The following is a 27,947-nucleotide window of genomic DNA, read 5'->3' as shown; positions in this document are numbered from 1 at the left end:
GAGTCTGTAAAACTTCACAATCTGGTGGAGTCCAACAACAGTATCAAGGTGACCATACGTCAGAAAAATGGAGGTATGCTAATTTATAAACATGGTAGAATTTTATAGTTAATCTATATAGTCAATCTGTAGATCATACATACATGAAAAACAATACATTCAAGCACATTCATAAAGATGATCAGCAAACATGTTCTTTTTTACTTTTCCACTGGGCAGGACATGTGTATGAAAAGAGAACAGCTTTTTAATAGAAAATGAAATTGTACCTAATAGTTGTTATGTGACTTGCATCCTGTCAAGCATTTTGCTACTAGGTTACAATATTGTTTACAATTGGTTTAAAATAAATTGGAGTCCTTAAAGCGGTTGTTCACTTTAACTAATGTGTAATGATCCAATTGGAGTAATGTGCATTGAAAGCCCTCAAAGTGTTTCTTCTCAGCTAATTTCTAGATTATTAAATTTTATTGGTGAACGGGCAAGTTTGAACATAGAAGAAGCAATGTTAAAAAGGATATTTCATATTGGGATGCTGTTAGTTTATCAGTACTCAAAAGGATACTCCATATTGTTTTTAGTGGTGCAAATGTTGGTGACAGGTTCCCTTTAAATATTTAGCAAATCATACCATGTCTGAGAAATTTAATGCACATAACATTAACACAGGCTCCAAAGCATTTAAATTGCCCTCATGATAAATTTCCTTCATTATTATTAATCATAATGTAACTTTTTTGCAGAGTGTAAAGAAGTAGAATCCCGTTGCCTAGTACCAGGTGATGCAATTGTCCTGACGGGGAAGAAGCTTTTTCTACCATGTGATGCCATACTCATCAGTGGAGGATGTATTGTGAATGAAAGCATGCTTACAGGTACCATACATATCGAGCAAGCCCAATTATGAAGGATACATTTACTAACTAATAAATTAAAAACTGTAGAACTGGATTGATTTTCCTAAATCAATGATAATGTTTTGCATTGAGGATCATTGTTGACTTGGAATTGTTTTTTTTATTTCTATTTCACATGGGTAGTTTATATTATTTCAAAATATGTATTACTTCTATTCACAATTTATTACGGGTAGATAAAAGAAAAACAACATGAATTACAAATTTCATGTTTACATTCTTTTTCTGAATATTTTTATATAACAGGTGAAAGCATCCCTGTTTCTAAGACCCCCCTGCCACACAATGATCATACTATGCCATGGAAAGTGCACAGTGGAGAAGATTTTAAAAGGCATCTGCTATTTTGTGGGACAGAAGTGATTCAGACCAAGTCCACAGGCCAGGGGCTAGTAAAGGCAGTTGTACTTCGAACTGGTGAGTAAAGCGTTATTATGCACTATAGATATTTCCAAATTACGAGTAATATCTAGTACCAAACGATAGACGGTCCCCTACTTAAGTACCCCCAACTTACAGACAACCCCTAGTTATAAATGGACCTCTGGTAATTGGTAATTTACTGTACTTTAGCCCCAGGCTACAATAAACAGCTATAACAGTTATCAATGGTGTCTGTAATTAAACTTTATTGTTAATCCTGGTTTTTATGACAACCAAACAATTTTAAAATCCAATTGTCACAGAGGCCAAACAACATATGTCTGGAGTTACAATTATAAAATGTACAGTTCCGACTTACATACAAATTCAACTTAAGAACAAACCTACAGAACCAATCATGTACGTAACCCGGGGACTGCCTGTACTGTTACCAACCATCAGCTCAGTTTATGTTTGAAGTATTCAAACAAATTGTCATACTTGAATTTACAATGTTACACTTTGCATTTACTGAACATCACTTCATTTTAAAATAAAAAAGTATATTATAAATAAATTATATATACAGTTACATTTAACCAACTTTATCTTTTGTACATTGCTGGTGTAAGAACTACAGTATTTTTATGACATTTTCTCATTCACAGGATTTAACACTGCTAAAGGTGATCTGGTTAGATCCATCCTGTATCCAAAGCCCATGAATTTTAAACTATACAGAGATGCTTTCAGGTTTCTTCTGGTTCTAGGAACTGTAGCCATCATTGGAACAATCTACACAGTGGCAGTTTTTGTTCTTCAAGGGGTAACATAAACAGTTTTCACCAAATTCCATTATTGATTGTAAAGTATAGATTTATTGGAACATATATTTAATCTAACAATTTGTTGTACTGACAGAAAATGACATAAGAATGAATATTTTATTAAAAATTTATTGAGACTGGAGTATTAATTCCCCGCACCAGAATGATTACTAAATCCGGAGGTGTGTGCAGCCGCCGATTAAATCTGTCACCAGGTCACACCTAGCAGAGAGCTGTGGTCTGTGCCGGTTTTATGGTGGAGAATATAGTGATACGCTAGGCCAGAGTATCCATAGCCGTATCCATATAACGAGCATTCCAACAATCAAATTTATAAATTATTTTCTGAAACCAGACAATTTATGGACACCTTTGCATAATATTGCTTTAATTATTTAAATGAATGTGCATTTATGTGTAAACTTTCGAATACACACTAAAGATCAAAATTAGAGAAGAATGTATGATTACATCATCATTTTTTCAGAAATACCTGTAATTTATTCTACATGAAACAATATTTGAAGGATTTTTTTAGAAAGGGTACACAATAGCGGTAGAACAGTATATTACAAACTAACCAATATAAATCAACATAAAATAAAACCTTTATTTTGCAAAGATCTAGAAAACTGCAAAGAACTTTGCATTATACAAACAACAACATTTATTTGATGAAGCAGGACAACCTACTTTGGACATTTGGGTAAAGTTTCAATGGGGCACATTCACTAAAAACAGTGCAACCTGCGCTAAATGTAGGTTGACTGTGTGGTAGGCAGAGTGAACCAAATTCAATTTTTTTTGGTGCACCTTTCACATAGGGCTTGCAACACACTTCTGTTGGACTTTGGATGTTAAATATGGTTCATAGTCCAACCAAGCATCAGAACGCCCCCTGATTTGTGTTGCATGTAGCACAGCGCAGCTGCGTCACAAAAGGGTCATCTGTGACACAAATGTGATGCAGACACTTATTAAATACTTGTTCAAGCAGTTTACACCTACAAAGTCCGACAGAAAACCTGCACAGGGGCCTTAGTAAATTTTACATAATAACATTTTTATTGTATCTTCTACGCCTTTCATATGTCTTCTTATAAATTTTTGGATTTTCTTTTACTGTAGGAATCACCCACTGAAGTTTTGATTAAAGCCTTGATCATTATCACTACGGCTGTTCCTCCAGCCTTGTCAGCAGCCCTATCTACAGGGATCATGTATGCACAGCGCAGGCTTAAAAGCAAAGGAATTTTCTGTATTAGTCCTCAAAGAATAAATGTGTGTGGCAGGTTGAACATTGTCTGCTTCGATAAGGTGAGAAAATATTTATAACTTATTAATAATTTTTTTTACCAAGTTCCATAGGTAATTTTAGTTATACAATTTTCCAATATACTTTCTGCATGAACTTGTCATCATTTTCTAGATCTCTGCTTGCTGTCATTCAGTGGGAATTTTTATTGTTTACTTCCAGTGGAAAGAATGGGATGTCACACAGCTCTAATTATTCTCTGTGACACTTACAAGCTGGATGTGGACAGGCCTTTATTCACATGAAGTAAACAATGAAGCTTCCCACTAAATAACAGCAAGCAGAGATCTATGAAAGCACAGATAATTGCAGAAAGTCTATGAGAAAAATGTATCATATTATTTGACAAATCTGCACAACTCCTTTAAGCGAATACAACTTTTAGGTTAACATTTGTATATTCTTTATCACAGACTGGGACGTTGACTGAAGATGGATTAGATCTATGGGGTGTACTTCCTTCTCACGGAAACTGGTATGCTTCATCACCAAAATGCAATGTTGATAACCAGTTTTGTATAATAGCACGCCTAAAATATACAGTTACAAAACAAGCAGCCCCGTGCTCTGCATTCTCGTGGAATTGTCTTGTGGCATTGGGTTTTTTGATGTGCCTTCTAATTAAATATTTGTCATTTCTATAGGAAAAAAATAAGAGTCTGCCTGCTCAAATGCAATAAAATACTATGTTTTAGTGTCACCTTTTGTTAAAAAGTGCTTCATTTTTATGATACAGTAAAAATATTATAGAAAAGGAAATACATATATATTCAGAGATTTTCTAATTAGTTTCGCCGATTGTATATTCCTGCTGAAAAGGCTTATGGCAAACATTACAAGGTGCACCAATTTGTAATTTTGAACATAGTGCTTTTGACACTATTAAACCACTACCCCAGCAACAGATATCCTTAGCTTTGTCCAAGCCATGGCAGCTGGTTATCGGTATGACTTTATAGACATCATAGATTGACCCGCTGCTTTAAAAATGGATAAATAAATGTTTGTATCTAGATGCAATGATTCTTATTATATTCTCAAAGTCACTTTGGACATATGTTACCATAAAAGGAAACTCCCCACAAATTTAGGAGTTTGACATATTTTCCAGGTGTAGCCTCTCTTTGTTATTAATTGTGTAAGTAGTTAAAAGAAATAGAGAATTTAGGTCTCATATTAAGTAAACAGATTTACATCTTCCTCTTGGATCCAGCTTAGGCCGACTGCAGAAGAATCCTACAGACCAAACATAGTTCAGCGGATGGGAATGCTTGTAGCAAAGAGAAATGTGATACAAGAGTTCCCTGCCTGCCAGCCAAAAATCTGCTCCAGCACTGTATCAGTTGGGGGGGATGTGTTACAGTTGTTACCCCGATTCTGGATACTGCACTTGTATATGGCATCATACGGTGCACAACCATATGCAGCGCGCATGCAACATGTATTTTAAACGTTCCATAAACTTCTTTGGGGCATATGGAATGGAAATGAAAATAGGGGATATTTTTATATGGCTCGACTACAGTACGGTGGACAATACGGCCATGTAAATGGATGGCCATATTGCCCATTGAAATGAATGGGACCGCATGTTACCCATATATATAGCCGTTTTCATATGTTCAAGTAAATGCAGCCTGTAGAAAAATGTGTAGCTTGTTACCATTAAAATTGAAATAGTTTTTGTATATACAGTACATATTATGTGATTTTCAGAAAAATTAACTAAAAATATTTTTTAGTTTCCAGGAGGTGCACAGCTTCACATCTGATAACATTTTGCCCTGGGGGCCACTACTCGGGTCTTTGACCAGTTGCCACTCATTAGTGGCTATTGATGGTACAATCCAAGGAGATCCATTGGATTTGAAGATGTTTGAAGCTACACACTGGGTAAGGTTCATAATATTATTAAAATTTTAAATATGATCTATTTGCCCACTTTAAAGGACACCTGTCATCAGGTCTATGTCACTTGTCCTGTCACCTCTACCTGTTGGAGCAGCTCACAAGGATCCCATCCCAGCCTTTATCTAGTTATTTCATACATTATTCATTGTAAAATCATCTATTTTTTATCATGTAAATGAGGCTGGTCACATGGTCAGAGGCAGTGATGTCACCCCTGTTCCCCCTCCCCTCTCCTCCCCCTGCTCATGTCTGTGTGTAATGTATAGTAAAGCATTGCTAGTGTGTGTATGTCATCTGCTGACATGCTGCATCCTCCTAATATACAGGTGAGAGACACAGACATCAGCTACACATGAATCTGACATGTTCTGCTGTAACATGGCTGCCTGGAGCTGCTGTATCTCTCCTATACACACAGACATGCACACACAGGCTGCAGGGGGCGTGGCCACCAGCACCAGGAAACACATCATTATACAGCCTCACATCCTTATACAGGCTGTCAGTTATGCACTGGGGGTGTGGCTGTGCCTCCCACTCATGAATAGAGTGGACAGCTTGAATATGCTAATGCTTCATTGGACATTTCACAGGTCAGCTTTAGGACCTCATTGCTTAAAGGGGTATTCCGGGAATATGAATGTCTGACACAAAAACCCATGATGCTATAAATAAATAAATACAACAATACTCAATGTCATTAGTAACAAAACGGAGCTTAAATAATTTGATTTTATGATTTACAAAATTTATGGCCTCTCAAAGTAGGTGGAGTTATCACTAAGATGGCCGCCACTGGAAACTACAAGTTCCATGATCCTTTAGTTCTCAGTAACTCCTCCTCTCTCTTATGCTCTGCTCCCAGTGATGATATAACAAACTTTCTTGCTCTGTTACCATAGTAATGATGTGTAACTGCCATCACCACAACACTGGCCATACTGAATGCACTGCAACCAACCGACTACAGCCAAACGTAGTGGTGATCACATGACCTGCCCAGGCAGGTACACGACATGTGATGTGGACATGTGACCAGCAGCCATCTTCTGTCCTACAACGGACCGCGCGGAGGAAATTAACGGACTGATTAAAGGGCCAGTAGCATTTTAATTCTTCATTACAGTCTATGTCACCAGCATTTTCTGCTAAGGGGAGCAAAATTTAAAATAACAACTAATTACACATTAGCTTATATTTTGAGTGCCCACTTGTATATGAATTATGCTGATTCCTGGAATACCCCTTTAAGTTTACAGGCATGTAGAGGGACAATAAAGGGATAGAGACAATGCTCTCTAATGGTAGTTTATGAAAATATATTTTGCATGACGGGTTCTCTTTAATGCATCGTTGTGATCTTTGCATTAAAGGTGAAAGGGTAAGGTCGACAAAACGTGAGAATATAAATGAGTTTACATTCAGTACATCAGGATTAGATAATCATATTTTGCATCAAAATATAATATGCATGTAACATCTGTGTCAGCATTATTCTGTGGTTTACAACTGAGGAGACCCTAATTGTTGTTTGCCTGTGTGAACACACACTTCGCTTGCTGGCTGAATTTGAGTTGATTGTCCTGCAAAGATTAATTGTTGTGATTGACAGAGCTCTGTTCCAATCATCTGGAGCAGTCTCTTATAAGTGTTTGGTTCACATTCAGTCCAATGTTGGTTTTAGTTTATACAACCCGTTCCCTTGTTTGTGAGAGAGATGCTGTTTGGTTTATTCTGTTATTTTGATCTAGGCTATTATTCAGACTACACTACTTCTTCTTCTGCTATTTGCTAATTGTCAGTAATCTTTACTGTCAGACGGTTTGTTGACAATTATTCCATGTTTGGGTTGACTGTGTTGTTTCATGTTGCACTTTGGAGTAGGGAGGGAGCGTCCTCTAGTTGTCTCCCCCTTACTTAGGGGTTCTGGACAATAGGAAGGGACAGCTGGGAATTGGGTTTCCAGGCCCTGTGTTGCAATGCTATTCTGTTTTTTGTATGTTTTATATGTCACATTATATTTCATCTCCTCCCAGGAAATGGCACAGCTTGTTACAGAAAATCATGAAATTTCATCTTCCAGCCTGATTGTTAAGCCAAAAATAGAAAGAAGTGTGGTGAGATTCGAATTCCTAGCTATTTGTGATAGTTCAATATGAAATATTTTGAGCAATGACAACACCTCTGTCATGTAATAACAGTTGAAATACAATATACACTGAGATGCGTAAATTTAGGATAGACACCATTAAAACATTGATAGTTGATAGTAGGTACATTGATAAAACATTGATAGTTGATAGTAGGTATTTTGAGTCAGTTCAATTTACATTGCAGCTTTATTAATGATCACCCCTTACAATATGTTTGGTCATGGGACCAACTTTTGTGGGCACTGCATCCTTACTTCATTAGACATTAGTCCGTCTTTAAAGGACAAGACAATACAAAGTCTCACCATCCAGGTTTACCATTGTAATAAAATAGCCACATACAGTAAATGCTAGCCGCTTTTTGCATCTGTAAACCTTTAGGGTTTAAACGCCAACAAAGTATGTTTAGAGAAGTGTGGAAGTACAGTGTTAGCCAAATATAATGATTGTCTAATGTTGAATACTTGTATATAATACAACAGAATTTAAAGGGGTTGTCAACATTCAGCAAATATTTGATATGTTTTGTGTAGGGAAAAGTTATACATATATATAACTTACCGTATATACTCGAGTATAAGCCGACCCGAGTATAAGCCGAGACCCCTAATTTTACCACCAAAAACTGGGAAAAACTACTGACACGAGTATAAGCCGAGGGTGGGAAATGCATTGGTCAAACCCCCCCAGTAGTATACAGCCTGCCAGCCCCCAGTAGTATACAGCCTGCCAGCCCCCAGTAGTATACAGCCTGCCAGCCCCCATGTAGTATACAGCAGCCCCTAGTAGTATACAGCAGCCCTAGTAGTATACAGCAGCCCCTAGTAGTATACAGCAGCCCACAGTAGTATACAGCAGCCCCTAGTAGTATACAGCAGCCCACAGTAGTATACAGCAGCCCACAGTAGTATACAGCAGCCCACAGTAGTATACAGAAGCCCACAGTAGTATACAGAAGCCCACAGTAGTATACAGAAGCCCCTAGTAGTATACAGCCAGGCTTCCCCCACGGCCCTTAAAAAAATAAACTTATATACTCACCCTCCGATGTCAGCGCGGCTCCCCCCGATGTCGGTGTGACTTACCGATGTCCCCGATGTCAGTGCATCCCGTCTTCTTTCTTCTCCGCGGCTCCTCTTCTCTCTTCCGGCATGGACGCGGCCATCTCTTCTTCTAGCAGGCGCATACTATGAGGCGGCCGCTGCTGACGTCATAGTATGCGCGGCCACTAAGAAGACATGGCCGCGTCCATGACGGAAGATAGAAGAAAGAAGAAGAGCCGCGGAGAAGAAAGAAGACGGGACGCGCTGACATCGGGGACATCGGTAAGTCGCGCTGACATCGGGGAGCCGCGCTGACATCGGAGGGTGAGTATTTAAGTTTATTTTTTTTAAGTGGGTAATTTTTTTTTTATAGACTCGTGTATAAGCCGAGGGGACGTTTTTCAGCACATTTTTTGTGCTGAAAAACTCGGCTTATACACGAGTATATACGGTACATATATATACATATATATATATATATATATATATATATATATATATATATATAGTCATACATTTTCCGATATACTTTCTGTATCAATTCCTCACTGTTTTCTATATTCTATATCTCTGCTTGCTGTCCTGCTGTAAAAGCTTCTACTTTTACTTTCAGTGGATAGAAATCTGTCCATGTGATGTGATGGACATGCAGGTACATGAGCTGTTATTATCACACAGTTCCTATTACTCTCTCTGATAATAATGGTTCATGCACATGCACCTCCATCACAACACATTGACTGATTTCTATCCACTGGAAGTAAAAAAAGAGCGTCCTATAGCAGGACAACAAGCAGAGATCTAGAAAACTGTGAGGAAGTTATACAGAAAGTATATTGGAAAATTGTGTAACTTTTCCCTACACAAACCATATCAAATAAGTTCTGAAAGTGGACAACCCCTTTAAGTAATGATACCTTTATATATTATTTTACTTATTGGGAGCTACATCTATAATCCTGCCTGTACTCCCTGAAAGATTCTAAATATAATTTTTCTGGTAGGCCAATAAAAGTATTCAACATCAGTTCCCTCAACAAACAAAGCTTTACAAAGACTCTAGGATTCCATGTTTGTCAGTACTGATTTCTACTGCTCTAACACACCATAATCAGCTGTTGAGATCAAACAGAACTTTATCTTGCCAGATGATTGTAATCATATGGATTATGTTTATGAAACAAACTTTCAAATCCCATATACAGGCGGTTCCCTTACTTAAGGACACCCGACTTACAGATGACCCCTAGTTAAAGACAGACCCCACTGGGGCAAAAAAAAAAAATGTCTGGATCTACAATTATAAAATATACAGTTTCGACATACAAATTCAACTTAAGAACAAACATATGGACTGCCTGTATGTTGCCTTAGTTGATAAGGTGAAACATTGCCTGTATTTGAAATGCACTTTTCATCAAGGTCTGCTGGTTCACCCTGTATATATTTTGAATGTTAATTTGTTTGGTTGAAACCCCTAAAGACCCACCATTATTTATTTAAGTGCTGCTCAGAATGCTGCTTTATATTCTACCTGGGTGGTGGGCAACTTTAAAATCTTAGATGGGAACCCCCATTTTTTACTGCAGATTTGGAATCCCCAGGAAAAATTACATTGATTCAATCTATGATTCAAGTCATTTTCATTGATAGATGGCACAATGATGTGGATGTAGTTTTTTTTGTTCTCTTCAGGGTGGTGGTTTAATCCCTTAGTGACACGGCCTGAAAAGGCTCCAGTGAACAGGCATTTTTATAGAATTTTCGTACTTGGTGGTTTAAGGGCCATAACTTCTTTTTTTGTATGCGAAATTAAAAATCTTTGAGGCGTTTTCTTTGTGACACATAGAGCTAGTTAAAATGTAATAAAAGGTTAAACATTCTTTTGCATTTTTAGTTTAATTTGGGGTTAAAGGTGGAAAAAAGCCTTTTTTTGTAATTTATTGTACCCATTTTTAAAATTTTTCATTATCTCATAAAATTATTATGTTTAAGTCATTTTGATATACAATATTTATAGTCTCAGGGCAGACTAGGGCGATGGCATTTAAGATTTTAAAGTTGCCCCCACCGCCATTGGGTTGGGCGTAGGAGGCCGAATTTGGTTTTATTGGATAGCTTTTTGAAAAATATGTGACAGTTATATCTCATACTTTTTGAAAGTTTCACTGTAATGTGTATATATAATTGGCATTGAAACAGGACTGAAGAAATATTTTCCAAATATATAATCACAATATCTATAAATGGATGTATATTACGTAAGATATAAAAAAATGTAACACCTTTTATCATCACCCTTTAGGGCCCAGCGGAGGGAATCGCCATTGTCCATCAGTTTCCATTTTCTTCCAGTCTACAAAGAATGTCTGTAGTCACTCAAGAAGTTGGTCAGGATAAATGTGTTGCATTTATGAAAGGAGCTCCTGAGATGGTTATAAAGTTTTGCAAAGAGGACAGCAGTAAGATCCTTACTATTCAATCTATTTATAAATCTGTATCAAACTATATGTTCACTATATGCTATAATATATGTAAGCAGTGTTTGGAACAGTAGTACAGGCGTTTCTTTTGGTGGCACACGGAATCTTATATTTCCTTCCTGATAAAGCAAGAGAGCATCCAGCATCTGCCATAGTAAAAATGTGAGAAATTTATCAAATTATTATCAAATCCATTACCTGCAATATGGATGGTACCTACAGATTTGATATGGATTTAGCTCTAGCATATAGTTATTCTATGTTCAGGTTTTCTTTTCCTCTAATGGGAAATGGACACTAATAGTGTTTGATTCTGTCCTGTGGCATCTTCCCTCAATTATAGTGTTATTGGAAACTCGTATTAATGTAGATGGCTCAATAAAAAGGAGATGGATATCAGTTAAATTTAAAGCATTTCCCTTTTCCATTATATATAGTGGGGTTTTATTCCATCGGAGGCTGATCTTTAAGCTGCTAGATAGACTGAAGTTATAGGAAGATCTGTCTTTTTACATGATTCTATTGAGGGCCATAAGTAAGGGTTGCTCTAAATTAGTATTTTTCCTCCATATTCTATATCTCATTAAGTTATATGTTAATCATTGCTGGAAAATTGCAGGACAGTCAGTTATTAATAGTAGGTGATTTTAACCCATATCTAAATATGGTCTCAAGTATTATAAAGACAAACTCACAGGGTTCCTCTCCATTGTTTTTTGCAAGAATTTTTTTCCATAAAATGGCTGCAGGAATATGTAGAGAGGTGTATATATGTATGTATTTGTTAAACTAAAAACTCTATTTCTTTTTTTTATATAGTCCCAAAAGGCTTTTCCCAAGAACTTCAGTTTTATACGATGAAAGGCTTTCGTGTTATTGCACTTGCCTACAAAACCTTAGATGAGAATATTGCAGCAAGTGGCAATTTCATAAGGTATAGTATACCAAAGTGTCATTTACTGTGAACATGCTAAGAAATGCCATATTACCATTCATGATAGTGATGTATATTGAGATGTGTAACTATTTTCCTGAATTATCATAACTTAATTTGTACATAAATATGCTAAGCTGTTAAATATTGGGTATCTTTACGTAACAAAGAAATTACTAAAATTGTGTTGACTTACTAAAGGATAATTAAGTGATTAAAATTTGCAGGGAGGATATTGAATCCAATCTGGAATTCCTTGGCTTGCTCATCTTAGAAAACCGACTAAAACCTGAAACAAAACCTGTTTTGCAAGAGCTAAGCGCTGCCAACATCAGGACAGTCATGATCACAGGTAATTCACAAGCCTTTTCTGAGTGTCAGGATCCTGGGAACATTCTTTGCAAATGTTATGTAGAAAACATACAAGAAAATGTGCAAAATTATCAAAAATCGAAGTTTGTAGGAACTATAGATATATGATGCAAATAAATATATTGTATAATACATATAAATAAATTATACATATATGATGTGTTCCTGAGTATTTTAACTCAATTAAATATCAATATTATTCACCATGCACATATGATGGGTGCACTTGATGCGCATGATTAAGCTCCTCGGAGCGAAACGCGTAGGTTTTTTGCCCTGGTGATCCCATGTACATCTGTACACCTTGCCGTGAAATGTATTTTTAGAAGATTGGAATAAAGAAATAAAGAAATTTTATTGGATACCTCCTGAAGCGCTGGTCCAATTGTTCTGCACTGTGCTCAACTATTTCGCCATTCCCATATTGTATTGGCGTACCCCCATTCTCCAAATTGCTAGGGGCTCTGTTCTCATTATCAGTGGATGTCCCAGATGTCGGACACTCACTAATGAATTTGTTATCCCCTTCCCTGTGTTGAAACAACCTAATTAATTGAAAATTATTCTAAATTAGCAAATAATTCATATTCTCTTGACATGGGTCACAGTCTAGTTTTACTTTAAAAGGGGACAACTTGCAAACAGCCATAACAGTTTCAAGAACATCCGGATTAATTCCATTGAACAGCAACGTTATTCTTGTTGAAGCTGAAGAGCCACTTGGTCAGAGCTCTGCAAAGATTACCTGGCATCCAGTCGATGGACTTGATCAAAGTTTCGAGGATACAACAGTAAGATGTTTGTCTTAGTCAGTGCATTTTCTTTCTTATTTAAGTTTATTTCACACAGTTTGATATTTAAAAATTTGGAGTGTGTCAATGATATCATGTCCGCATGTTACAGGAGTCAGTCAAAATTGAAATGGATGGGAGAACAATTCTAGAGGAAGCCCAGGGCAACTATCACTTTGCCATGAGTGGAAAAACCTACCAAGTTGTACTGCATCATTTTCAGAGCTTACTACCAAAGGTATGGTTGCTTCAGATAAAAGCTAGCTTTTGTTTAAATTCTGTACAAAGACTGTCTTCATGTGTTGAAGAAATCCTGATCCCTAAATAGCACATATAGCATTATATAGAAAAAAATCAAGGAGCTGTAATAATTCATGTAATATAAAGAAGCATTGCAAAGCAATGGACAGGGTGAGAGAGCACAAATAAGTTGATGCATATCATTATAAGGGGTCATTGCAATGATCCTTTTTAGTAATATTTATTACAATGCTTATCTTTGCATTTGCAATTTGCTTGTCTTATTGAGTTATTCAAATTTTGTTGAAAGTACAGTAACTTTTGTACATTTTTTTTGCTGCAGCTTTTAGTAAATGGAGCCATTTTTGCTAGAATGTCACCAGGACAGAAATCCAGCTTGATCGAAGAATTCCAAAAACTGGAGTATGTTTCCTTTAGTTTCAAATAAAACTGTATTGTACATGTAAAGCTTAGACTTCTAATTGTAACACATAATGTATTAACTCTAGAAGATATATAGTGAGCCATGGTAGAGTGTTACATTTTGCTTACTACCGTATTTTCCGGAATATAAGGCGCATATAAAAACCTAAGATTTCCTTAGAAATCCAAAGTGCGCCTTATAGTCCGGTGCGCCTTATGTATGGAGGAGGGCAGCGGACCCTACTTACATAGGTCCCCGCTACCAGAGACAGCAGATCTCCAGCGGGAACTGCAGTGGGGTCTGCAGTTCCCACTGGAGATCTGCTGTCTCCGGTAGCGGGGATGTATGTAAGTAGGGTCCACTGCCTTTCTCCACCTGAAAGGACCCCCTTCCCCATCTCTCGGGGAGACCGCTCACCTGTTGCTGGGTCTGTGGAAAGTCGCTGGTTGCGACCTCTCGCTCGGTTTTCAAACCACGTCCCTGGACCTCCTCCACGCCCCCGGACCCTGCGCCTTATAGTCCGATGCGCCTTATATATGGAATTATTCCATATATAAGGCCTTTATTAGTAATGCGCCTTATAGTCCTGTATGCCTTATCACCAGGAATATACGGTAATTATGTTTATGAATGTGATATAGTGACATGAATGTTTTATTATAGCTATTATATTATAGGTTTATTATTATTATTATTCGTGAAATATCAGCCTACTTTGCCCTGTAGATAATTTACACCTTAACCTATTTGATAAAATATAAATGCAGGGCAATTAAACCCTCTTTGTAAAATGCAATTTAGTCAATTTAGCAATTCTCTCCTTTGTGTGAGAAAGAAAAGTAGATCATATATTCTATCTGACTATATGGAATTTGATCACTAAGACTATTATAAGAGGGTAGTCACCCTGTCTTGCTAATGAACCAGAAAGAGCAGAAATTCAAAGCACCTACCAGAGCTCCTAATGAGGGAATTTTGACTCCTGTTTGAAAATGTTTCTGAAAGTATTAAACACAGATGTTCCCTAATGTAACAGAACACGAAAGGCGATCATCCAAACTTTGAACATAAAGATATGTTGTGTTGGTATCCACTAATTAAATTTTTCACTTCATTAGTTACTATGTCTGCATGTGTGGAGATGGCGCCAATGACTGCGGGGTGAGTAAAAAGCACTTTTATATTTTGTTCTTTATTGTTAGTATTGTTAGTAGGACAATCAACAGCGAGAAAAAACAAAAATGACACATTAAGGCCCACAAATGTTTTTGGCGGCCGTATGCTAGCCATACAGATGGCAGCTATCAGTGCATTGTGCACTGCATGGTACGGCGTGCCACAGCCAGAAAAAACATAGAGCATGCTCTATCTTTTGCTGTATGTATGGCATGACGGCACTGCTCCCTATGGAAGGAAAGAGGTGAGGATTTCTCCCTCCTTCCATTCTAGAGCCAGCCATATGCTACTCCCTGGTTCCGGCCCAGGGGAGCATACATTTTTGTGAACGGGGCCTAAGTTTATGTGAAGTGCATTTCTTGTTTAGCTTATGAAAGAATGTAGAAAAAAAATCTATATTGAGCAGGTAACAAAATGGGCAAACATTTTCAAAAAGTCTTAAATCAGAATTTTGGTATACTTTCTTTCCAGGCACTTAAAGTGGCCCATGCTGGAATATCACTTTCTGAGCAAGAAGCATCTGTTGCCTCTCCATTTACATCACATACTCCTAACATAGGATGCATCCCGCAGCTGATAAAGTAGGTCAAGTATGTTGCATGTTTTTAAAACGTGGCAGCTGAATAAGAAACAGAACTGTAGGTTACTATCCTAACTTTGAGAACTATACTTAGGTTCATAGTTAAATGACTGCCAACAAAAAATTGTTCTCTATTGATTTCTATGGCTTTTGGAAAACAAGGAAGCATGTTTTCATATACAAGGTTACAATGCCTACATCTGTATATGTACATGTTTGTGTATTGCTGGTATACCAATGCTATTGTAGAGGTGTCTGTCTATTATACAAGGAGCTGAGTCCTGAAGCTGCCATTATATAGCCCTCCACCATAAATACAGCTTTTAGTTGGGGGTGTGAAGGGAAAACACATTACTGTGCCCTAATTTTTTAAGACCCTGGCTAGGAATGGGTCATGCTGAAAGGTACTTATTTGAGAAAAAATTCCTTAATTTCATTGTTTTATGGGAAGCACATGGATGGAATATATATATTGATATAGTTATACTAGTTATACTAGTCAATTCTCTTCAACCGACACTGAATCAATGAATCAACAGAGCTTATATATTTCATGATAGACTACCTTTTTTTTACTCACAATGACTAATGATATATATTAGTAATGATTTACTGACCCATCCATTTTTTTTTGTTTAGGGAAGGAAGGGCGGCACTGGTCACATCTTTCTGTGTTTTCAAATACATGACACTTTATGCCATGATCCAGTTTGTTTGCCTTCTACTCCTATATTGGGTAAATTCACTTATCAATTAAAAATAGCCAATTTTAAAGTATAAAAACTGCTGTCAAACTCTGCACTAAGCAATTCTCTAATTTACTCTAAGTAGCTATCTGCAGGTATTTGGCTGCTAGCAGAGGTTTAACCTTGCCCCCCAGACTGCTCTTCTTTTCTCATGTTTCCTGGTAACCATAGGAATTTGTACTGGATGACTGCAGAGGAGAGGAGGGTGGGTGGAGCTTGTTGGGATGCTATATGCAAGAAAATAACTGTCCCCACTGTTGTCTTCAGCAAGAAAAGATGACCTTGAATGATGTCACAATCATGTGACTTATCACATGCTTCAATTACAAACATGCTTCAATTACAAAGCCCTTACTGCTCGTGCCCTTAGCTGATGTCACAGCCAAGAACTACCCACCCACTTCAGAAATAGCTGAATATGATTTTATAAGAAGGGATGTTAAATATACCAGGCTGTATCTAAGGCTAGACAGAAGCCAGCAGCATGATACGGGTATTGTTTTAACTGTTGTCAAAGTCTCTCTCCAGCTGTGCTAAAACTTTTTTTTGTAAAGTAACTTTATAGTTACACTTTAACTTTTAATTTATAGTGTATGGTGAATTACACATTAAAAACTTTTTGCAATTTAAAAATTGCAAACATAAATATGGGCAAATGAGAATTAAGCTTTAGTACAACATAAAGTTCTGGAAACTGTCATGATAGAGGAAATGGTGGAGGCCCTAAAATCACCCACAAACCCTGCAACCTACCTAACAGTCCTTGCAAACCCTATTGGTTTGGTACTTCTGGACAACAATCCCTGCACTGACAGAGTGCACAGGAAATCTGACACAGGGACAAACAAAAAAGATGGTGGTAGAGCACAGAATCAAATAACAAAAGAATGGTCAGATAACATAGCAGAGGTCAGAAACACATTATAGCAAGGCAATAACAAGCAGATATTGGACAAAAGGATATAAAGGAGTTGCTGGACACCCCCTCCCCCAGCAGCTGACAGGTTCAGCCGTCCATCACACAAGTCACAGGTGAAACACAGCTGAGCTCTAAAATTGCAGCTTCCAGCTTCCCCAGGCAAAAGACTCTGCAAGGCAGTTTTCATTTAAGGCTTCCCGCAAAGTGCCCTGGGTGTGGCTGAAACTCAGAAAACTGCAGCAAGCATTTGGGAGTTCTGACAGTAACAGTTCTGACAGCTTTTCCCCAAATAATGCATAGTTTGTATATGGCCTCTTCCTGTGGGTAACTGGACAGATCAGAAAAAATACAAGAAAAATGGGATCAAAACCATAATTGCCTGAAAATGGGGACATGGTACTGAATGGAAAAATGTGAAATATACACAAACTCTGCAATAATTAAAATAAGCAAAAAATATCTCAGGAAAATATACCAAAATGTAGTATTTGTATAATCATCAATGTTTTTGTTCTAAATACCAAAAGCTACACCGAGGCTAGTATAGGCTATCAATATTGATTAAAACTGGAAAAGCAGGATGATTTCTAATTTAAAACAAAACTTTTACTATAAATCAATAAAATGTTATGGTGTACAATAGATAAAATCACATATATAAAAATACACAAAGGTGTATGTTTAAAATATTTAAAGCTATGCAGTAGCTAAATGTCTCCCTCATTCATCCTGGCAGTCAAACAGGCCCTGCCAGTTGAGTTGCTCAGAATCCCACTAGCCTCATGGTGACAGGATGGAGAAACTGCCGATAGTATCCCCAACTTCTTACAAAACTCATTCCAGAAACTTACAGATACAATTTATACCCCTTTATCACAAGTAACAGATCCAGGTATACCATGGAATTTAAGCGTATAGTCAACCAGCAATGTGGCAAATTCCTTGGCATTCATAAAACTCCACAACTTATCTGCGTAGGTATGAAGAACTAGATGTTACATATGTAACACCCCTTCAGGCCTACCTCTGCAGGAAGGGTGTATGGTGACTTCAAACTCAATATGGCGCAGTGCCTCCACCCGAATCTTGCTTGAAGCTCTGTAGGTAAGCAGGAGGGCTTTCCTCTTCTGCCAGGGGTTGACTCGGGAAACCCCTGCCTAAGCTTAACACACACTCACAATAGGTAAGGGTAAAACAACTTGGCAGGTTTATTGTGAGGGAAGGAATTAGGGATAAGCCAAGTGCAATGAATGCAAACAGGGAAAAACATAAACAGGAATAAAATATTTACAGAGGCAGATTTTCTACTAAAATGTACTGCTAGTGGCAATAAAGGGTAACTGCACTCCCTAGGCCTGGGAGGGATAATGGTGCAGAGGGGTCCCTTTAACTAATGGGCTCTGTGAGCAACAGAGGGGATAAATCAGAATACAACAGAAATGACACCTGTCACTATCACACACTCTGCAGGTGACAACACACTCTCTCTACCTGCACAGATTACACTATTATGCTGCAGCTATGCATATTACACAGTCCAATCGTTGGGGCCCAGTTGCCGCGGACGTTGGCGCGCTTTCTGCAACGTTGGTGCACTTAATACTTTCAGCACTCCTGCAAACTCCTTACTAACAATAAAGTCTACTCACAACTCTGAGTAACTGCACCCAGGCTTCTGCTTGTAGCTGGGACCAGGCACCTGGATGGTAATGGAGGGGCAGGCAGGAACCTCCTGGGTGGTGGATGTGGAGACCTCCTGGGGATCAGGCTGTGGTGCAGAGATGGAGCTCCTCCAGCAGGTCCTCTTCTCCTCTGGGGCTGAGCTGCTGGGCTGTCTCTAGTCCTCTGCTGTGTCACTCTCAGTGCAGGACTCTCTACACTCTGCCATGTGCTGTCAGTCCTCTCTGCTGCACATGAGGTCTCTCTCCCTTCTCCTCCCCACAATCCCTTGTTTTTCCCATCAGCCCTTTCTCCAGCAACTCCTCCTATCAGTGTCAGTGGCACAGAGCAGCAGTGATTGCTGGGAGATGTAGTCCAGTCTGCTCCTGAGGAGTAGGTGCTGCTAGCTGCTGGTCTTAACCCCTGATGCCCAGCAATTACATTGTCCTGTTCACATGTTGTGCTCTTAGCAGGGGTTACACATATAACATTAAACAGATCTGGTTCACTAGCAGATGTTATATCAACTTTAGGAGGCAGAATAGTCTCTCAAACCACAACAGCACAGAGAAAATTGATGTCTTTGGCCTGTGAGTCAACAATGGCTTTGTCAGACACCTTATTTTCAGTCAAAGAATAGACATCTGGTGACCAAGTGTTTTCACTTGCATTCCCTGAATGTCCAGTTGCATAGGCTCTCTCTAGATAATAATAAGAAGGAGGGAGTGATTCTTTAAGAGACAAAGAGGGTAACACAGAAGTCAAATCAGGGACTGCTCTTTCCTTGTATCTATCCCTTAGTCTATGGTCAGTACGTACTACTAGTGCCATAGTTAGCTCTAAGGATCTGCGATCAAGGTAACCAACTAGGCATTTCTAATGCATCCAAAAAGTCCCCACTTAAAGATAACCTTTAAAGAAGGTTCAAACCAGTTTAAGGTTTCATAGTGCTCCATACAATATTTCTCCGAGTTGAGATTGCATTAGCACAACCTGATCTGGCTCAGCATAAACGGATCCAAAGGATAGAAAAAATTGATCCATTCCATTCCTCTGTTCCAGAAGGAAGTTTCAGGGTCCAAGACTCTGGATTTCCCTGCAATAGAGAGACAACCAGTGCTACCATCTGGGTTAAGGAGGCAAGCGGATTAACTTTAAAGTGTAGTAAACATGATTCCAAGAAGGTTGGAAATTTCTCATAATCACAAGAGAAAAGATCTGGGAGCACTATCTACACCTTTTGCTGTTACACAACAAGGGGTGCTGCAATAGCTTCAACCTGACATTGGGAGAGAACATAGACTTGGTTAGCTAAATCATATATCTGTGTGAGATCTCTGTGCGAGATAGTAAACTGAATGAAGATCAAAAACAAGTGGCAATACTTTTTTTCTGCGAAAAAAAATAAATGTATTATATTTTACAAATGCTAAAAAACTGTCTACATTACACCAAAGAGCTTCACTAATGAGTTTTATGTTAAATCTGTTTTAGTCTAATAACATTATTTAAATTATCATTATTATTTTTTTTTACTTTCTGCAGCAAATAAATATCCTTTCAAACTATCAGCTCCTCATTCAGGATGTGGCCGTGACTATAGTTGTCTGTTTAACAAGTAAGAAACAAATCAGTTTCTTTATTTATATCACCATGTTTATTTAGCAAATGCAGTGTTGGGGGAATGAATGGATTACTCTGTGCAATAAGGAAAGTGTGGCGCTTGGCTACCTCTGTGAGCACCATAAAGATGAACAGAGCAGCAGGCGCATACTCAACTTCCCCATTCTTGTACTCCATGAGGGTTCCATCACTGAGACCCCAACCAACAAGCAAGTTAAGCCCCACCCTGTGGATCGGGTCTAACTTGCTACGACTAGAGAACATCTTTAATAAAAGTAAACTTACATCATTAAGTAAATCAGCACCACTCTTCTCTTACCTAGAGAATATTTGCCTTGATTATTCAGTTCTTTAAGGAGATAAGACTACCCAGTGACTACCTGTAATGAGCTAAGTCTTAGACACTTTATCAGGTTCCTCAGCTGTCAGTGGAGTACATGACAGAAAACTGATTTACACAGAATATTAAAATAATGAAAAAATGAACAATAAAAAGAAGGACACAGCAACATACCATATATAACAAAGTTTACTGGTATATCTAGATTAATGATTTATGAAATTTTGTTAAATATTAAGTTACACTTTATAGGGAAACCCTTCCCATCAGGAACACATATTTAACCTAATGACTAGTTCCCAAAGCATTTTGAATACAAATTTCCAATCTGCTTTTATAATTAACATTACAGCTTTCACCCACTTTTAAGTATATAAAAGTATACCTGGCTCCCAGCCAGTAAACTCCAGTGAGTTGTGGGGGAATCTGTTACTAGGCTGCAAGAGCTAGCAGTTCACAGAGAAGATAATAATGATGACACAGGGACATAGATTCCCCCACGACTCAATGCAGTTTACTGACAGAGAGTCAGTTAAACTTTTGTATACTTTTAAAAGTGAATGGAATCACTCATTTGGTCTTGACAGGTTCTCTTTAAGCCAAAGGTGCAAAGGTTTGACAAACAGTACCACTTCATTACACAGATCTTAACCGGTTAAGGACCGGTCCCCTTCCTGTTTTTTCATGTCCATTTTTCACTCCCCACATTCAAAAATCTATAACTTTTTTATTTTTACACGTAAAGAGCTGTGTGACGGCTTGTTTTCTGCGTAACAAATTGCACTTCATAATGATGGTATTAAATATTCCATGCCATGTACTTGGAAGCGGGAAAAAAATTCCAAATGCAATGAAAATGGTGAAAAAACGCATTTGCGCCATTTTCTTGTGGGCTTCGATATTACGTCTTTCACTGAGCGCCCCAAATGACATGTCTACTTTATTCTTTGGGTCGGTACGATTAAGGGGATACCAAATTTGTATAGGTTTTATAATGTTTTCATACATTTACAAAAATTAAAACCTCCTGTACAAAAATAATTTTTTGATTTTGCCAACTTCAGGCGCTAATAACTTTTTTATACTATGGTGTACGGAGCTGTGGGTGGTGTCATTTTTTGCGAAATTTGATAGTATGTTCAATGGTATCATTTTTAGGACTGTACGACCTTTTGATCACTTTTTATAGATTTTTTTAGATTTTTCAAAATGGCAAAAAAGTGCCATTTTCGACTTTGGGCGCTATTTTCCGTTACAGGGTTAAACGCATTGAAAAAACGTTAATATATTTTGATAAGTCGGGCATTTTTGGACGCGTCGATACCTGATGTGTTTATGATTTTTACTGTTTATTTATATTTATGTCAGTTCTAGGGAAAGGGGGGTGATTTGAAATTTTAGGTTTTTTTATTATAATTTTTTTTTAAAACTTTTTTTTATTTTTATTTATACTATTTTTCAGACTCCCTAGGGTACTTTAACCCTAGGCTGTCTGATCGATCCTATCATATACTGCCATACTACAGTATGGCAGTATATGGGGATTTTCTTCCTCATTCATTACAATGTGCTATCATTGTAATGAAGGGGTTAAAACGAAATAGCCTCGGGTCTTCGGAAGACCCGAGGCTACCATGGAGACGGATCGCCGCCCCCCAATGACGTCATGGGGAGCGGCGATCCCAGGTAAGATGGCGGCGCCCATGTGCCGCTATCTGTTTGAGGCTGCCGGCAGCTTTGCCGGCAGCCCATGCTGTGAAAACACCCGCGATCGGTGCTAGCACCGATCGCGGATGTTACCGGTAAGCCTTTGCTGCAATATGCAGCAAAGACTTACCGGCTATGGAGAGGGCTCAGCCCGTGAGCCCTCTCCATGCAGTGCGACGCGACCGCCGCCGTGAATACACGGCGGGCGGTCGCGAACCGGTTAACATGTATAATAGATGCCTTACTGCCTCCTAGATATGTATGAACAAACAATGGGGAGTTACAAATTGAAGTCACGTCTTTAAGAACTCTGCCGTTTTCCTAATAATAATGGTATAAAAAACAACATTTTAACTAAGAAAACTTTGAAACCCAGTTTCAGAAGGAACAGCAGAAGAGCAGCATATCCCAAATTCAACAGTATTATTATGAGAGGATTAAATAAAGTGTTGCATAATTAAAAAGTAACAATGTATTTTGACCTACATAGTTCAAAAGAATAGAAAAACACTCATGCTCTTTGTTGTATTCTTGTCTGATATCTTTATTCATTATTTAAGTGCACATTATGGGGGGAGGTGCTTTTTGTGCTTACTGTAAACAATCGTAGACCATTTTGCGCATTTCTGCGCTATTTAGCAAGCAGGGAAAAGCACAGAGAAGCATGTGACAGCCATTGATTGTTTATAGCATGAAATGCACCTTTCCTCTCCCCTGTAATATGTACTTAAAGAATGAATAAAGAAATCGGATAAGTATACAACAAAGATCATGAGTGCTTCTCTATCCTTTTGTAATTTGCTACTACCTGAAATTGGGCGCCACAATTGAGTTTGACCCACAACTACTTACTGATACCTCAGAATGAAATGTAGTAATAATAAGTCTTTATGTGGCCGTCATATACTGCAGCACTTTATAGATTTATAGATTATTGGGCACATATGAATCGTTAGGACATATAAATAACGGTCCTGCTCACAAGAGCTAACTATAGCCCAGCCATTCTTTATCAGGGATATAATAAATAAATTAATGATTTAGCAGATATTAGTGTCACAATGTAATAATTAGATTTTTCCAAAAATTTTAAGAAGTTATTTTTTCTATTTCTTCTTTTGCTTTTCAGTGAGTTTAAACCATGCATACCCTAAACTAGCTCCATACAGACCTCCAGCCCAGCTCATGTCACCCCCTCTGTTATTGTCAGTTGTATTGCACACACTTTTTACTATAGCAATGCAAGTGTTTGGGTTCATTGTGGTCCAGCAGCAACCTTGGTACACTGAAAACCCAGAGACGTAAGTATCTATATTTATTATACTTTAGCCTTCATTTTGCAATAATAGTATGAAATATCCAGGGTTTCATACTGGAAATTCTATTAAACAAGGAATTTGTTGCATTTCTGTAGCATAGTGTTGCATATCTGTAGCACATTCAGACATTCCAGCATCCATACTATACTATTTAAAGTAGTTGTATCAATTATGTAATTACAGATCAGTAACTGTGCCACTTCATATTTTCTTTATGATTCTAGCATTGCATTGATCCTTTTTTGTAATCTGAGACAACGGGGGTTATTTATCATTAGTTTTCCTTGGTTTTTTGGTATAAAAAATATACATACCAAAACATAGTGGTAAGGTTGATTAGATTGTGAGACCCATTTGGAACAGGGACCGTGTTGGTGAGTTCTGTGTAGTGCTGCGTAATCTGTGTGTGGTATATACATTTTATTTATTTTATATTATTATAGACAAAAACCCCAAAGGATTAATACAAATACACAGTAAGACCACCTAAGGCCACCTAAACTCTAACAGGAGATGCCTTGTATATGCATCCTATTTCCATAGGTTCACTTGAGTTCACTTGAGTAGCTTCCTCAGGGGTCGTAACTTAAAATCAATTGCTGGCCATTTATTTACAAAAATAGATCAAAATGAATAATTAAATAATTACCTGCTTAATGCCCACCACATGAAGCTACTGCAGCACATGTGTGACTCTATGTTTCTTGGGTTATTTTGTGGCATAGTTACAACTATGCTTGTATACACCATACTAAAATGTGTGCATCCAGGCTTTGTGCCCATTATTCTGAAGTGTAACAATACGTAATGTAGCATGCTTACAGTATTTCCATAGCAAAGAAGCGATTGTATACGGGGTAAAACAGTAGGTATGCTAATCCACCTTTAAGCTTTGTACGGCTACACCTGTATTTTTATTGGGGACAAGCAATTATTATTCTTCACTTCCTTAGTAAGCATTGCCCATCATCATACATCAAATTTAAAAATCACCTGTGACCTACAAAAGGTCAGCGACCTATGATTAGAAAGAAGGTATTTTTTTATATGAGAAAGGAGGGGGACAACGACTCTACCTGCAAAAGTGAAAGAAAATAAACAGGGAGAAACTAGTAAATATTCAGGAATATATGACTGATATTTTTAAGAAGCAGGAAGGCGAACAATAATTAATAATCTTTGGGGGACTATGTAGAATATTTCTAAACTGAAAAAAATCTGAACGTATGCTACTATAAGTCGCAAAATTTAAGCCACAACTCAACTTGAAAAGAATACTAAATGAATAAGGAAACAATAACCTTTTATTTCTTTTCAGCACTTGCATCTATGGGAATGTTAGTTTTATGAACGTCAGTGAACACAACGTGACTACAAATACACAATTGAGCTTTCAGCTGAATATGAGCCATAAAAGCTATGAGACAACAACCCTATGGCCTCTAACAACTATCCATTGTATTATAGTGGCTTTTGTTTTCTCTAAAGGCAAGCCATTTCGACAGCCAATATATACCAACTGTAAGTATCATATCCCATGTTGTAAGTATCATATCCCATGTTGACCTTAAAATACATTTAAATGACAATTAGATGCTACAAAAAAATATATTAAAATATACAACTTCAAACATTATTTTTTTAGATGCATTTTCTGCTGTATTGTTGGCCCAGATGGGAGTTTGCATTTTCTTGTTATTTGCTGACATTCAAAGTATTTACAGTGTAATGGAGGTAAGTGAACAGCAACTTCTGTATGTACAGAGTACAGTTACAATTTAGATACTATTCATACAATAAAATATTGCTTTAATTATTGCCTTAGCAATAATGTATGCAGCATGTTGTAGAGCAAAAATAGCTGAGCTCTCTGACTCCTTCTATTCTGGTCCCCAATAGTCTTGCTATCCATGTACATCATTATGCTGGTAGATATGTCACAAAACTGCTGCTTAAAAGCCATTGGCTGCTGAAGGAACATGACACACAGTACTGCTGCACAGACTAGTAAGGACCTGCAAAATGGAGGCCATTGAGTTTGGTAACCTTAAACATATGTATTAAAGCAAAAAAAACAAAGATATAGCTACATTCACATTAACGTGTGCTCACTGTGCTATCTTGTCCTATCGTTCTTATGGCTACGGAACGGTACGGTGCTGCACTGTACCGTTCCCATAGGGCACCGTGCACCCATTGCCGTTACCCTTTGTGTATGGGGGGCGTACATGTATATACGCTGTATATACATCGCCCATATATACGTCCTGCATACGTTCGAATGTAGCCAAAGAGCTAGAAGAGGCACAAGTGACACCTAAAAAGGTTAAACTTCATGCAGGAATATTTCATAGAGTTGAAGCCGTTATTGTTATAATGATGCTTATCGTCTAGCACCAGCTATCTGTTTGGTTACACCTGGTCACGAATTTAAAATTCCAATGGGAAAAATAGGTCAGAGCTCAAGTGTTTCTGTAGTCTAAAGAGCTGTGCTAAACTTTTTTAAAAAGTTTTTTAAAAACACAAAGGTTCTTCAAAATGATTTCCCAAACGATCAAATCAAAGTAAAGGCTGTGTTTTATGTTTTCAGATTGTGTGTACACCAACATCTTGGAGAATCACCATTTTTATCACCCTGGTTATCACCATTGTTGTCTCAGTCATAGCAGAAGTAAGTTCTTCATCTAAAATGACAAAGGCTATTGAGCAACTTTTTGACTGATGAGTCAATCATTAAGCTATTGCCAAGTGTAGCTCTAAAATATTATAGTTATTGCTAATAAATATGCATATCAATCCTTTAAAATCAATTGCTTCATTTTTTTTCAATGAAAATGCATGAAAATGCGTGTTGAGCATAGTATTGGGTTGTGCTTCATTTTAAAATTGGCAGGGGGGGCAGACATGTAAAAGAAAAAAGAACACAAACAATTCTTCTGTAGGTCCCTTCATTTCAGTGCTACAGACTCAATCCTGGGGGCTTCTTAATCTCCACAGACCAAAAGTGACAATGCTGTGATCCTCATACACTTGCTTTCTGTCCTCAATGGTTAAGTGCGTGTGATCAACACATGCCACTAAAGGTCAGTAAATGGCATGTACATGATAGACATGACATTATAAATTGTGGTGTAACAGAAACCAAACCTGCAGCACTGGAACTGAGGGCGTGAGTCCATCTTTTTTTAAACACATGTCTGCTCCCTGTTGCTTAAAGGGGTATTCTCATCTGGGCACTCACATTCAGATTCATTAACCGCTTAAGGACGCAGGGTTTTTCGGCTCATTTCTCGCTCTCCAACTTAAAAAATCCATAACTTTTTTATTTTTACGTGTACAGACCTGTGTGAGGGCTTATTTTGTGCGTAACAAATTTTACTTTCCCGTGATGTTATTTATTTTAACATGCCTTGTACTGCAAAACTGAAAAAAAATTCCAAATGTGGAAAAATTGAAAAAAAAACAGCACGTGGGCTCAGTTTTTACGACTTTCACTCTTCGCTCCAAATATCATGCCTACTTTATTCTTTGGTTCGGTGCAATCACGGTGATACCAAATTTATACAGGTTTTATTGTGTTTTAATACATTTTCAAAAATTAAACGAATGTGTACAAAAAAGAAAAAAAAAATTAGCCATCTTCTGACACTAATAACTTTTTTATACTTTGGCGCACGGAGATGTGTGAGGGGTCATTTTTTGCAAAATGAGGCAACGTTTTCATTGCTACCATTTTGAGGTCTGTGCGACATTTTGATCATTTTTTATTTAATTTTTTATGTTATATAAAAAGGTGTAAAAGTCGCATTTCGGACATTTGGGCGCCATTTCCCGCTTCGGAGGTCACCACCGTCTGTAACCATTTTTATATTTTGATAGATCGGGCATTTTGGGAAGCGGCGATACCTAATATGTTTGTGATTTTTACTGTTTATTATGTTTTATATCCGTTCTAGGGAAAGGGGGGTGAACTTTTAATATTTTATTAATTTTTTTTATTTTTTAACCTTTTTTTATTTTTTCACTATTTTTTAGACCATCTAGGGTATATTAACCCTAGATAGTCAGATCGCTCCTACCATATACTGCAATACTTCTGTATTGC

At 37.6% G+C, this 27,947-nt stretch overlaps 1 protein-coding gene across 1 annotated transcript in view; it reads left to right on the top strand.

The window, feature by feature from the left end:
- Nucleotides 1-27,947, top strand: part of LOC140122126 (probable cation-transporting ATPase 13A4) — a 38,346-nt gene that overhangs the window by 7,578 nt on the left and 2,821 nt on the right. Inside the window, exons 8-29 of the mRNA XM_072142620.1 lie at nucleotides 1-73; nucleotides 744-875; nucleotides 1,164-1,334; nucleotides 1,949-2,106; nucleotides 3,236-3,424; nucleotides 3,836-3,897; nucleotides 5,165-5,315; nucleotides 7,370-7,450; nucleotides 10,835-10,991; nucleotides 11,832-11,946; nucleotides 12,174-12,298; nucleotides 12,946-13,109; nucleotides 13,222-13,347; nucleotides 13,693-13,772; nucleotides 14,892-14,934; nucleotides 15,421-15,530; nucleotides 16,169-16,265; nucleotides 20,399-20,471; nucleotides 23,653-23,824; nucleotides 25,161-25,363; nucleotides 25,488-25,576; nucleotides 26,433-26,513. Of these exons, the coding sequence (XP_071998721.1) occupies nucleotides 1-73; nucleotides 744-875; nucleotides 1,164-1,334; nucleotides 1,949-2,106; nucleotides 3,236-3,424; nucleotides 3,836-3,897; nucleotides 5,165-5,315; nucleotides 7,370-7,450; nucleotides 10,835-10,991; nucleotides 11,832-11,946; nucleotides 12,174-12,298; nucleotides 12,946-13,109; nucleotides 13,222-13,347; nucleotides 13,693-13,772; nucleotides 14,892-14,934; nucleotides 15,421-15,530; nucleotides 16,169-16,265; nucleotides 20,399-20,471; nucleotides 23,653-23,824; nucleotides 25,161-25,363; nucleotides 25,488-25,576; nucleotides 26,433-26,513 (2,652 nt within the window). The remainder of the gene's footprint in view (nucleotides 74-743; nucleotides 876-1,163; nucleotides 1,335-1,948; nucleotides 2,107-3,235; nucleotides 3,425-3,835; nucleotides 3,898-5,164; nucleotides 5,316-7,369; nucleotides 7,451-10,834; nucleotides 10,992-11,831; nucleotides 11,947-12,173; nucleotides 12,299-12,945; nucleotides 13,110-13,221; nucleotides 13,348-13,692; nucleotides 13,773-14,891; nucleotides 14,935-15,420; nucleotides 15,531-16,168; nucleotides 16,266-20,398; nucleotides 20,472-23,652; nucleotides 23,825-25,160; nucleotides 25,364-25,487; nucleotides 25,577-26,432; nucleotides 26,514-27,947) is intronic.

Source organism: Engystomops pustulosus, chromosome 3 (genome assembly GCF_040894005.1).
Source record: "Engystomops pustulosus chromosome 3, aEngPut4.maternal, whole genome shotgun sequence".
Classification (NCBI taxonomy): Eukaryota; Metazoa; Chordata; class Amphibia; order Anura; family Leptodactylidae; genus Engystomops; species Engystomops pustulosus.
This window is presented reverse-complemented; position numbering and strand designations above follow the sequence as displayed.